A 13803-nucleotide genomic window follows, 5' to 3' on the forward strand; every position below is an offset into this window, starting at 1 on the left:
GTGGCTTCCAGCAACTGGTATGCCAAAGGTCACGGACAAACAGCACAGCCATCATGAGTGGCACCCATGGAAAACATGCAAGTCTTCCAAATGAAATATTATAAAAGCATTAGAGTAGCAGGTGCCCGTTTCCTCCTTTAGACAGTTGCTCTGCTCCACAAGTCTCCCGGTTGGGTTCAGTGATGAGGGCTCCTGCATGCCTTGCCCCATCCTGTCATATGAAATAGCCGTTTTTAACATCACACACAAGAATCATGAGAGCTCCAGTTTGCTGGCAATAAGCTTCTCCCCTCTCTTTTTTTATTTAAACAGTAAGGCAGTGCTCTGACACTGCAAACCCACAGTGCTTGCTTAGTGGGCATGTAGAGCGAAAAACCAAAATAACAACAGTGAACAAAAACTTCACTTTCAGTAGAAGAAAAAAAACCCCAACCTTTTAGAGCAAGCTGCATAAATATTTACAACTTAGCAGTTTCTATATACAGTCCATTCTATCATACAACTTGCTTTGAAACAACTATGCACAATTTGGTTGTACAAAAGATAGATTTCTTTTCCCACCCTCCCCCTTGTACATTTCAAACAATAAAATTGTCCTTTTAATCTCTTTTTTTGTTTTTTGTTTTTATGTGTTTGTACAAATTACAAAGTTGGTAACACTTCAAACTTTAATAGTTTAACATAACTTCCTTTTTTCTTGATTGCACAATTAATAAAAAAAAATCATAGCCAGGTAGCACAATAGAGATCTATATGTCACTAAACCGACACAAATTATGCAGACAGTTGTGTATGAAGGATGGCTTTCCTTTGAAGCTAACACACAGTGCTCGGTGCTCACCTTACGTAGAGCTAACAGTCAATGGGGACGATGCTCGTCTGCATTTGGTTGAACTGTAGTGAGTTAGGTTTTACCGAGATCTGGCTTGTGCGTGCAAGTACACACATGGATATGTGCCAGGCCACTGATTCAGGCACAAAGAAAATGTGTGTGTATGTATTTCTTATACATGCACACACAAATGGAATAATATGTATACACAGAACCCAAGAGTATATATATATATATATGTAAATATATACACACACACATGTACAGAGAATGTACAATGTCTGGTAATGCGGGAATAACCTTTTGGAAGGGAGGAGGGGCTATTCCTAAATCCCTTAGTGGAATGTACACATGACCTCAACTTGCAAGCAGTGGCAAGAGATGGTGTTCCAAAACTGTGAACGTGTCGGTCAAGGAAAGGCTACGTGAAGTGGCACAAATTCAATATGGTCTAACAACAACAAAATAACCTCGTCAGCTGTGAGCAAATCCTATCTGATCTGTGCAAATGGTTCTGTGATGAGTAAGACAAATTTTTTTGTGGGCAGCAAGTCTACAAAAATGTGGTCTGTGTATGTCACTTAAAAAAAAACACAGCCAAGGGAATTTCGACCAGTGATATAAATATGTATATTTTTAAAAAGATCAGGGTAAATATTGGTTAAAGCACAAAGAACCTTAGACCTACCCTGCACAATGTTTTTCCTACATGGAGATAATCTGAGTGTAGGGAGAAGCATGTATACCATGATGTAAGAAGCAACACAAGCACAAGCCAAGCAGTCGTCACACACAGACTGGCTTTCTGATTTATATGCTTGTGGTAAACTAAACTTTCTCCCTGCACATGGACTCCACAGAGATTATCTTTGCATAGGTAAAAACTATGTATGAGGCCACCCCCAAGATAAGAAAAGCAGTGGCTGGAAGCGACAGGGACGAAGGAGAGGGAAGCTGTGCAGGTAAAATTAACACTGCCAGTGTCCAATAAAACAATAAATGCTGCTTCATCTATCACTGGGTTTGTTGGGCAAAACATGCTCTATTTTCCAGTTATTATTTGATTGAAAATTAGGATGATTGTGTAAGAGTGAGTTACTGACTTGGCCTAAATGAACCGATGGCAGGAGAGATGCTTTCGTGTTAAGATTGACAGTCAGTTACACTGCAGAACAGTCACTGGCAGAAACTCCATCTGGGTCAACAGGCTGACACTGGGTGCAATCCCAGCCAAGTCTCACCTCTCCGCAAGCTATTTGGCCCAACGCTGCACAATCAGCCCCCAGTCAGGCTTGTGGGGGCGTCCCTTTCCTTGTCAGAGTGAGCCTTCTGTCACTGGGAAAGATTTAAAGGTTTCACTACTGTGAACTGTAGCTCTTGTGACAGAGCCAGGGTTTTAAGCGGCATTCATTGACAACCTCCAAAGTGGTAAAACTTCAGGTCTGGCTAGGACTGAAGAAGCACGTATCGCTGGCATTCTTGCAAGAATGGTCTTAGGCACATGCGGCTAAGTATATTTCAGTATAAAACCCATTAACCACTTTTCTGCTAAGAACACTCAAAGGTGGTGTATGTGAAATGATAAAACAATGCAAATCAGATGAAGTGACACAAAACAGCATGCAGGCACAAAGTACTGGTTTGGTGGTTGTTTTGTGACTAACACAACTGTGGCTCGGTTCTGGGTTATGACATTTCCCATAAGCTGATGAGCAAATTGTTTCACTGTCTATGCAGACAGATTAAGTACAATATACAGAATAGTGTCGGGGGGGGGGGGAATGCACATGACTGCATTTCTTGCCCAGTGAGAAAAGTATCCTCAGGTGGGCCTCTAGAAGGAAGAAGGCCCCTGATGCAAGCTCAAGGCAGCTTCTACTCGCTTTCTGGTGTGGGCCTAAGTTGGGTTCTCCTGACCCTGGATTTCAGAGTCCAGTTTGGGTCCATGTCCACAAAGCGGTCTTTTGGAAGGGTGGCTGTGCTGTTTTAATCTCCTGCAATCCACATGCAACTTGAGCTGAGCTAAGAGGAAGCAGCACTTGGAAAGGCAGACCATGCACGGCTCTAGAATTCCTCCTCTGCCCTGCCTTTTAACCTGGCCAATGTCCTGGCCCTTTTCTTCAGAGCAGTTTGCATGGCGGTAGATCTGTGCCAAACACCTGTGCTGGGGATTTTTGGTTTTGCAATCCTTTAGCAACCAGCAAAGCCCTGCAGGGCATGAAAATGGAGGAAGGGCAGTGTCATTCTGCAAGAACTGTAGCTCTGCTGGGGACAAGTGTTTTAGGAGTAGAGGCTTACAGGATAATGAGATGGATTCTCTCAGTAGATGTTCTTGCACAGAACCTCCACATTTTTGTGTCTTAACTAGTTTAGCAAACAACAAGCAACCGTTTCATCATCAAAACTGGATGATGTGTGGGAGACAGATGGGTGAGAAGGAAAACAAAATAGCAAATCTCACTGTAGAAACAAACTCACACAGTACAAAAACTCTGGTGCTGTGATGTTGCTGTTCCCTGGATGCTGTGTCAAAATACTCAGCTTATGAAAACACGACTCTTGTCTGTTCCTGCAGAGAAGCTGTTCCCCAGATCTGCTCCCTCGAGGGTACAGAATGAAAATGATGTGTGAAAAAAGGAGGAGAATATATATATGACGAAAAAGGAAGTCTAAAGTGTTATGATTGGGGGAGAAGCAAACACCCACAAATGGAAAAACAGAACATTGTGGGCAAGTCACCAAAAACATGTAAACTTCCTGTGAGTGTCTTGGCCTCTCTCACTGCTCCCAAAAGAGACAAATCTCACTTGAAAAGTGTTCATGTTATCTCCATGCTGGAGTGTTAACTATGCAAATAAGGGCCCTACAGTTGTGACTATATATTTATATATATATAATATATTATATATATACTTCTTCATTTTCTTTTTCTTTTTTAAAAAACCTAAGTTAATACATTCTACTGAATTACAGAACCATTTTGTTGGAACACTGTTACCTCTTGACAGTTCCATACAATGGACAAACCCATCAAAAGCTGGCATGCAACATAGAAATCCTCTTTGTACAGGAGCAGAGACCGAAAAGCAGCATATAACACTGTTTTTAACGTCCTTCCTTGCGCAAACACATCATTTGCCAAAGGTATCAAAAATATACCCTGTAGACCATATACACAGCGTTGTTTTGAAGAAACAACATATTCAAAACAGCTGCTTCCCCCACTCCCCCCCCATCTGCAGCTAATGCCAATATAGAGGAATTTGTTTCAATTACAATGCAAACCCAGCATTCCTTTCTCCAAAGGAATCATTCCTTTTCTCTTCCTGTTTTTGGCTTGTCCTCTGGCTCCTGCATCCAGAGCATTGCTGCCTGAATCTGTATTTGTTGAAAGTTCAGGTGAAGCTCCCCTCCATATATCTCTATGGGTGCAGAGAACAAACTTATTTAACTGTGAGAAACAGAAGAAACCAACACTTTCTTCCAGAGGGCTGCTCTGCTTTGTCTCCCTACACGACCAACATGCGACTCCATGGGTGAAACCCCTCGTGAAGGTAAAAAAAGAGGCAGGTTGAAGGAAGGGGCAGCTGAATGAATCCTATTTTCAAGTACTGGATTAACAGGCCACTACAGTGTGCAGAGGAAAGATGGGTCACAGAGGTGGGAACACGCAAGCAGCACACGCCACCTTCTCCCAATGGGCCCCCCGTTCCCCCTCTCTCATTTGGGCTGAAGGACAGAATTGGAATCCCCTGAGTGTTAGTAGCCGAGATTCAGCGACTGGTTACAGTCCCTTGGGGGAGCTTTCAGGGCTCCCCACTGCTGCCCCCCATTAGCTTGGTTTAATTTCTTGCTGCAATGGCTCAAGGTATCAGCACCAAATTGGGAGAGAGGATTGGGATGGGTTCCATTTGCTTGGTTTGTTTTTTTTAAGGCTTTAAAACTGAAGAGATTTTTTTTCCAACTCCCTTCCAGATGTGACAAATAATATCAGCTGACTGGGACAGTGCTGCTCCTGCGCCTGGCCTAGGACAGCCGCACTCTGCGACATCCAGCCACAATCCCCAAGCCCTTGGGCTAACTCAACAGCCAACCTATCAATATCTGTCCATTTGTTGCTGGGCTTTTTCTCCGTCTCGCTTCCTCTTCTCCCTCCTCATTCACTGTCCGAGAGGGTCTCGTACTGCGAGACGAGCAGCGGCTTGGGCTCCTCCTCCCAGCCGTGGTGCTGGCTGTTGGAGTTGCCCTGCGGAACGGAGGCAGGCGGTGGTGGGGCAGCTGCCACCAGACCCGTGGGAAGCCTCATTGTCAGCGGGTTGTATGGAAATGGCGTTGAACCTGCGTTGAGACAGGAGGACAAGGCAAGGTCAAAGAGCTGGCCAACCACTGGCCCAGAAGGTCTCAAATTCTTTGTTCCCAAGGAAGCAGCCTCCCTCTTTTCTTTCTTGCACACTTTCCCAAAAATGTGGCACTGATCCTAGCATTTATTACTCTACTGCCTCTAGAAGGCACTTTATTAATTTAATAGATTTCCGGCTTGCTTCTAAGGGTTAAAACTCCCACAAAGAGGATTACAACATATTTTTAAAAGCAGAGTAAATAATCAAACCATTACCCCCCCCCCCAAATATGACCCACTGAGAAAGAGAGGGAGGGAGGGAGGGAGAGCCTCAGTACAGGCTCTTTAGAAGAGTGTTGGATTTTCTTGCTGGGAGCAGAGGTGACCAGGTTTCATTCCCATCCTGGGGATACTAGACCTCAGCCTGCACTGCATGTGAATGGAGAGGAGAGGAGAGCAGGCAGTATATGAGTTGTGTCATGCATGCAAAGTATTGCTATAAGAATTGGTCCCCAATGCTGCAACCATGAGGTGTATATTGGAGAAGATAGCTATGACTGGCTTTTTCTGCCATATAACTGGGAAGCAGGTGCTGGGCAGTTTAACCAGAGATTCCCAAGTGCCAGCAGCATCTAAACTGGGACAATGAGAAAGCTCTCGTGAGATGAGGTACCATGACTAGAGTAAGCTGAACTGAAGGATGGTTTGAGGAGGAAAACTGCTGCAGCGTGGCCTAGCTAAGCCTGTCTGCATTGCATGGCAGGGGACTGATGGGCTGGCTAAACCACAGCAGGGTGACCTGTCACCTTCACTATTCATTTCTGTGGACACTTTTGAAGTGTTAGAACAATCAGAAAGCGATCACTTTTCAATATCAGCGTCCCTGTGTCCTCTAATAGAACGCATGGCTACAACTGAATCTGCAAGTGTGAGTGGATAAATACGGGGCGTGTAAAACTGAAATCGTCTCAGATTGAGCGGCGCTATCCGAGATACACTCTATAGCAACTGTCGGACGAGTTTGTGTCAATTTTTTATGACCAGGTCTTCAAATCCTGCTGATGTCTTCTAGCAAATTGTAACAGAACTCAGACCCCATTTGATAACTTCTGCAATCACTAACTACAAATAATCAACATACCTTGGTTGGTTTGGTGGTCAAGGCAAAGCAGCTAAGAAAGTTCTGGCTAAGACAATTAGGATTTCTTGTACGAATCCATCAGAGGAATTCACTTGTATTGCTGACTCTGGCTCCCTGAAATTCATTTCCTCACATCTTTGTACTTGCTAACACCAACCAAGTGCTTCCTGACTGTTTCCAGCCAATAGATGCAGCCAACAGGGCACAGACTCCTTCCCTTGTTACCTGCAGATGACGGCCTGTCCTCCCAGACGCGGTTGGTGAGAGGTGTCCTTCTGTTACAGTCTCCCTCTGAATGAACAGATGACACAGATGGTGGCCTCTCAGAGGAGGACAGGCCTGGTCCTGGCGACTTGGCCTTGCGGCTGTTGGCTCTGGCAGCAATCTTTGGCTTCCCTCCTCCTGACAAAAGAAGAACCATTCAAACAACCAAATGGTGGCCAGGTGTTCTCACATGACTAGGGAGGGCTTGATGCCCTAAAAGGGGCTCTTTAATGACAGGAAGAGGAAAACAATGCTGAGCAGATAGCAGGGCAGATTTAGAAAGCTGGGAGACACAGGTATTAAATCCTTCCCACTCAAAAACTGGCCGCGAATTCAGTATGTGGCCAATGGGGGCAAACTGCTACTAGATTCAGGTTCCCATCATGCAAAATGAAAACTCCTCCCTCCTCCCCCAGCACATCATAGGGTGTGTCCCTTCCTTTTGGCATCTAATAGATAGATGTCAGGGATTCATGGAAAGAGATCCCTCTTTAAGGCTGTGGGCGCTTGGCCTTGGTGCCCTTTTGGGGACAGGGAACAACTAGGACAAGATCTCCAAGATCTAACGCACACCTTAGTGCAAGTGTGAGTTATCTGCACTATGGTGCTTTTAATGGGACACATCCTCTGGTGCACACCCAAACAGGCACCTTGCACGGGCATGTGCTACCAAATGCACATTCTGTGGAAAGCCAACATGGTGCAAACAGGCAGCACTTGCAACTTGGATGTGCAGCTCCTGGTCTGGCATATAATACATCCGGAAAAGGCTGCTTTCACATGCACAAATGGTTTGTTCAGCACAGCAAGGCAAACTATGGCTTGCCCCAATTGCAAAGATGTGTGGGCTCCGAGAGAGGAGTCTGCAACAGCTTTGTTGCTTGATGGTCCTTCTTACTGTTACTCTTGCATTGTGTCAAGGTTTGACTTAGCTGTCTGCCTGAACTGGAGCTTGTGATTAAGCCCTCTCCTCACTAACCATGAGTTGGAGCCAAGGTTTGTTCATGGTTTCAGCTTCTGGTTAGTGAGGAGAGTGTTTAACCACAGGCCCCTGGCTCAGATGATATGCTGAACTGAACTGTGGCTTAGCTCAGCATGGCAGTAAAAAGGATTGGGAAGGAGCAAAGTGGCTGCCAGCTGCTCCCTTGGCACCCACATGCTGTGCGGTCCCAGTAAGCCATAGTCTGACTTGCTGTGCTGCGAGATCTCTGTTGCTGTACTAGGTGAGGCAACGTGGGTGGTGGGAAGAGGAAACCTTTCCTTCTCTGTTTTTCTGAGGGTGGGACATAACAAACAAAAGGCAGGAGCAAACAGACAAACCATGGACACACTTTTCGCAAGTCTGCATTTGTAAATGTGTATATTGACAACATGATGTTAAGAAAACAGCTGAACATAAACACCTAGTTCTCCCTTAGCCATACAAATGTACTTTGTTCACACCCTTCCTTTGCACCCTCCCTTCACATATCCTGGCCCTTCCCAGCAAGCCTGGAAGAGGAGTTGGGGGATTTCCTGCTTTTCCTCCATGACCCCAGCATCTTCAACGCCCCCAGCCTTTCTGACAATTGCACCCCTCCCCATCAAAAAAAGAAAGGACAGCACCAATGGTCAGTGTTTCAGAGGAAGCAAAATGGCACTTCCAGCCTAACAAATTAAAGTGCCCCTTATCAAGCCAGGAACTGAGATTAATCGGTGTAATTAAAAATGGGAACAGAAAGTAAATGCCCAAAAGCTTAAAGAGAAAGGATCTGGGGTGGGGGTGAGACACGAAAACCACTGAAAAGACAAAGAGAGAGGGGTTAACAGCACAAAGAGAGGGTTTAATAACACAGCGAAAAGGGCAACAAAGGGGGGAGGGCTGCAGACCTGGCAAGGAGGAGTGCATGTCGTCAATCCGTCCGTCAGCAGTGGTTACAGGCATAGCAGCGGGCAAGCTTGCACTGGCATTCAGAGGGTTAAAAGCATTGGCACTGAGAGGAGAGCGCTCGTCCCACTGCTCGTCATATTTACCCATTAGGGCCTTCCTAATAATTGCCTCCAACCCCATGTTGGTACTGGAGTTTTCTTGGACCGACTGGCTCCTACAACTGATTAACCCTGGGAGGTGTGGAAGGAGGGGGAAGGAGAAAGGAGGGAGGGGGAGAAATTGGGTTGGGGGAAATGGGAAACCAAATAAGAAATTGGGTTGGGTGGGAAGAGGAGGAGGAGGAAAGGCGACAAGGGAGAAGGGAAGAAACAAACAGTCAGCACATTCTTGCAAAGCAACAAACTCTGTCCGGCTGTCTTCTTGGTTCCCCCAAACCCCCTGGCACAGCCAGCTCCTCGCCTGCCCCCAAGGAGATTGCAGGGACACCAAAAAGGAAGCAGAAACTACTCACAGATTTTTGTTTCTGGAATGCCACACACACACATACACACAGAGAGACTAAAGGACTGAGGGCTGTGTGTACCAGTTTCACATCCAGTGGGGAAACCTTGGGTTGTCTTCCAACTAAATTCTACTTAAGACTGGACCCACTGAAATTAATGGACCTAAATTAGTCATATCCATTAGTTTCAACAGATTGAATCCAATCCCTTCAAACACAGAGCAGTCCCAAGGAGGAAGGAATGCTTCCCCTGGTACCTGCCCAGCAGCATGAGCTGAAGAAACATTAACACGTGTGCTTATGCAAATCACCAGGGAAGAGGGCATTTAACTGAGGCCATGACATGACAGGCTCTGTTTGCTCGAAGTGGAGGAATTTCAGTTGTGTAACATCACTGCTTCTGGACGCGCTTAAACACAGCACTGAGAAGCAGAAAGAGCAGCGCTAACCACGTTCTCTCACAGCACAAGTGATGTTCATATGGGAGAAAATGCTCTGAGAGCAAATCGCTACAGACCTGCAAAAGAATTATGTTCTCCCAGGGAGAGCATGCGGGCTGAGAACATTTCAGGCTGCATTCCTGAGCATACATGCTTGGAAATAAGCCTTGCTGAAAGGGGTGGGATGTTGTAACTTCCAGATGTCACCAAAAACACTTTTTTGCAGTTGAGTGTCAGTGAGATGCTGGATGGCCGCAGACAACCATATTACATAGACCTCCACTCCAGATGTGCAGGCAAGTTCACCTTCCTACTTTGGCAGGTTGGCATGAACAACCAGGAAAGCTGATCTCCCTGGGGTGGGGTGGGCATCACTATGCCAGTCTTCCTTCAAAAAATAATCTTGATCCAAATGAAAGGGATGGAAATTTGAATAGAAGGAATATAAGGAGTGGCTGGGGAAACTCAGCCAGATGGGCGGGGTATAAATAATATCTATCTATCTATCTATCTATCTATCTATCTATCTATCTATCATCTAAAGATATAGATATTTCAAGTCAGATTTTTGTCAATTCCCTTTTCTCAAAGGATCCCCCTTGCCAACATCCTTTTTTAAAATCAGTGCTTTTATTCATTCATTCATTCATTCATTCTCTCTCTCTCTCTCACATACACACACATCTTAATTTTAATGTTTGGAATGTTATTATGTTTTACGTGTGCTAGTCTGATTGGTGGGGTATAAATAATAAAATTATTATTATTCCTCTAAATTTATCCTTTCTAACCAAAAAGCAAACTTTGTCACTAGAAAAAGGAGGATGCCAAACAGAAGGAAGGAGGCAGGTGATGCCCAACTTCTACGCCTCACAGGAGAAACTGCTGATATATAATCTGGAAGTGGATTATTGTCATCTTTTCCATCCTTAGTATACATCGGAATCATTGGGCTGTATCCAACTAAGTTATACGTCATGCTCATGAGTTTCAGTGGGTCTAAGTGTCAGGAGGGCATATACTGGATACAACCCATTCCTTCTACTGTGCTGCTTGGATTTCCCAAAATCCAAACTCTGCCACCCAATCTGCATCCTTCCAGCTTGATTCCACTTTCTGATGGTGGAGGCTGTGAGGACAAAAGGACTTCTATATGGGAGACAGGCTGAATAAACATGTGTGTGTGTGTGTTGGTATTGCGATTGTGAGTCATTAGAAGCCATGCAGTTAAGGTGCGGCAATGCACAAAGACCAGAGGCGGCATTGTGGGTCAGTGGCTTGCTAACCATTCCCAGGGCAAGAGGAGCCAAAATAAATAAAACAAAACTTTTAAGAGAGACTGAGTGATATGGAAGAGAAAGAATGTTCTTTGTAGAAACATAAAACATTAAATTAAATCCAGCCTATGATTTGCTCCCAACTCTGCCTTCCTGGGTTGACTTCCCCATTTCCACACAGGTGCCTTAATGGGAGTTCTTTGACAACCAGCCTCATACAAAATGGCAAATGATGCTCCCTCCACCACTACTTCCACATGACTCTCTTCTGCTGTCTTGTACAGCTGTTCAGGAACATGGCTGAGTTATCAGGAGTCTGACACTTTGCCCAATGAGACTGCATGGCGACATTTGCAATGCTTAAATTATCTGAAGGCATTTGTGATCTGCAGAGTCCTGTGTGGTATGGGAGTGTCAGACGCCGGATGGAGAGGAAGCACAGCTGTACCTGTTCCAGTAATGGCCGGCATGTTGAAGATCTCTGTTCCAGGCTGCCCGACATCTGGAGGAGGGGGGAAAGAGAGAACCCCAAGCACAAGTCACATTCCCAGGTAGGCTAATTATAGACTCTTGTAAACTCCCAATCATTCCAACAGGAGGAGTTGCATAAAAGCCCAATACTTTTTTATCTTGGAGAGCAAAGATGGAATTGGGTTTGTTGTCCTTGAAAGTACAGAACACCTTGCCTAATACAAGGCACTACCCATTTTTCTTCATTTCCCACCTCTATGGGGGGAAACGCAAGCAAGGGGCTGCAGAACTCGCTGCCACTCCTTGAAGAAGCCATGATGATGCAGTTGGGATACTGGAGATATTAAGAGGAACATCGCTTAACTCTCTTGTCCAACACAATTGTTCTAAGAGTGGCTCGAATAAAATTGAAAGTGACTACTTAGCATTTTAGGATACATTAAAATACAGATCAATTTGTAGTTAATGAGCAGATGGGAAGCATTTCTAATACAAATTGTCCACTGTCACAGGGACTCCAGGAAGGGCTGAGCTCTTTAGAGGTTTGAAAGCAGCCACCTGGCTGAGTCAGAGGCCCCATCGGAAGCAGAGTCACATGACTTTCAACAGTCAAGACTCCTCCCAATGAATCCCAAGAACTGTAGTTTGCCCAGGGTGCCTAGAGATGTTGGGAAACCCTTGTCGCCCTCACAGAGTTGCAATTTCCAGAATGAATCAATCCCTGTGGAGTCCTGTGAGGGCAATAGGGGTTGCCTAACAACTGTCAGCACCCTTAACAAACTACAGTTCCCAGGATGCTTTGAGGGAAGTTGTAACTGTCTAAGGTGTGGCTGGGCCAGATTCAGGCAGGACTGACAGCACTCATTAGTTTATGACATTCTTAGCAAATGAAACCAGGGCTCCTTTATACTGCCACTTAATGTGGATACTAAGCTTCCCGTGACTCCATTGTGCCGTTCTCCCAATCACTGCCTTCTCACACTTTCCTCTCCCTCAGTTTGGATTTTCTCATGCCAGGGATTCTCCGAAACAAAGAGGGGATGGGGAAATCTGGACTGGGGGAAGGGAAAGTGTGGGAAGGCAGTGATTGGGAGGGTGGGTTATATTAACAACAGGGAATTAATGGGTGTATAAGAAGCTTACTATCCACATTAAACAACAGGATGGATGAGCCCTGAGTTCATAAGGGAGCAGGTGGCACTGTGGTCTAAACCACTGAACCTCTTGGGCTTGCTGATCAGAAGGTTGGCGGTTCGAATCTGTGTGACGGGGTGAGCTCCCATGGCTTTGTTCCAGCTTCTGCCAACCTAGCAGTTTGAAAGCATGCCAGTTCTCCCTTGGCCTGAAAGCGAGATGAGCACCGCACTTCATAGTCGCCTTTGACTGGGTTTAACCATCCAGGGGTCCTTTACCTTTAATTAAGGCCACCCTTTTCTTCCGATCTGTTAACTGTTTTACCTGATTTTATTTTTACATTGTCATCATCATCATCAATCTTTATTACGGTCCAGAGACCCAACGAAACATTACAAATTAATACAGAGTTCATACAGTCTACCTCCAGGTTAATCAAGCACTTTGTTTGGAATATAGGGCTCGTTTGTTCTTGCAACCACCGATAAAAACTTTGCCACTGCCAACGTTCTAGCTTTTGTCCGGTCTTCCAGTAGGAACCTATATATATATTGTTGCTATCTACTTTGCGACCTTGTAGTGAAGGGTGGGCAAGAGATGTTGTTGTTCGTCAATTAATTTATTTGATTATATTTGAATAAACCTGCCTTTGTAATGAAGTAATTACCTTTTAATATTTTGATGCATGTGCCATGGCATTCACTGTTCACTCTCACACTCAAATATCCCTTCTAAAAATGACACTTGCAATATTCAACTTTTACATGTACATGCATAAAAATAATAAAAATAAGCAGACCAATTCGTCAGGGAAACTCTTTGGGTGAATCAGAATAGTTTAGCTGATTAAGTTTGATTAACTGACTGAACATTGCAGCCCCAACTGTAACCATCACTTCATTGCTCCTGCCCTGTTCCCACAGATAACAGGAATAAAATCCCAGCCCAGAGAAGTCCTTACTGTACTCTGCCTCGCTCCTGCTGTTCGTGCTCAGTTTCTTGATTATCTCTTGCTTCTTGGACTTCACCATAGCAGAATTGCTCTCTGTCAGTTTGCTGAAGAAGGCTGGTGGTTGCACGTTGTTTCCTGGAGATTTGGAGCCCATCCTGCACAATTGAAAGCCCATCAAACTGATTTTGTTGGAATCCTGATACCATCATGTTCGGCCTAGAGAGCCCTGATCACAAAATGTATCCCAGGATTTATCTCTAAAATAACAAGTGGCCCAACCTCCTAATCCACTAGCAGTTTCACGCTAAAAGTAATACATGCTCCTGGAAGGGGGTGATCTATCTGTTGAATAATTGTAGGAATGATGTTGTGGAGAATGTGGCAAGATTTTTGAGTGACATCATGAAATTACATCACCACAGGTCCTAGGAGCCACTTTTGCATCTCACAACGTCTGAACAGTTTTATCCTAAAGTACCTCCAACTATGTTTTGTCACCTGTGCTGTGTTCTGATCCATGTATATGACGTACTCTTACTACGCCAATAAGGGAGTTTGACTGATTGTTCCTGGAAGGGTCA

General features: G+C 44.9%; 1 protein-coding gene across 23 annotated transcripts in view; it reads right to left on the reverse strand.

Moving 5' to 3' along the window:
• Nucleotides 1–267: 267 nt before the first annotated feature.
• NCOR2 (nuclear receptor corepressor 2) overlaps nucleotides 268–13803 on the reverse strand; it is a 359036-nt gene continuing 345500 nt past the window's right edge. For 20 of the 23 annotated variants that reach the window (XM_080985620.1, XM_080985617.1, XM_080985603.1 and 17 more), the window contains 5 exons: nucleotides 13232–13377; nucleotides 11114–11167; nucleotides 8446–8676; nucleotides 6538–6714; nucleotides 268–5170 (listed from right to left, as the gene is read on the reverse strand). In XM_080985620.1, coding sequence (XP_080841746.1) covers nucleotides 4989–5170; nucleotides 6538–6714; nucleotides 8446–8676; nucleotides 11114–11167; nucleotides 13232–13377 — 790 coding nt within the window. In that variant the 3' untranslated portion in view covers nucleotides 268–4988. The remainder of the gene's footprint in view (nucleotides 5171–6537; nucleotides 6715–8445; nucleotides 8677–11113; nucleotides 11168–13231; nucleotides 13378–13803) is intronic. The other 3 variants (XM_080985614.1, XM_080985607.1, XM_080985609.1) reach the window with 2 other exon arrangements.

This window comes from Podarcis pityusensis, assembly GCF_964106645.2.
Source record: "Podarcis pityusensis genome assembly, chromosome: 16".
NCBI classification, from domain to species: Eukaryota; Metazoa; Chordata; class Lepidosauria; order Squamata; family Lacertidae; genus Podarcis; species Podarcis pityusensis.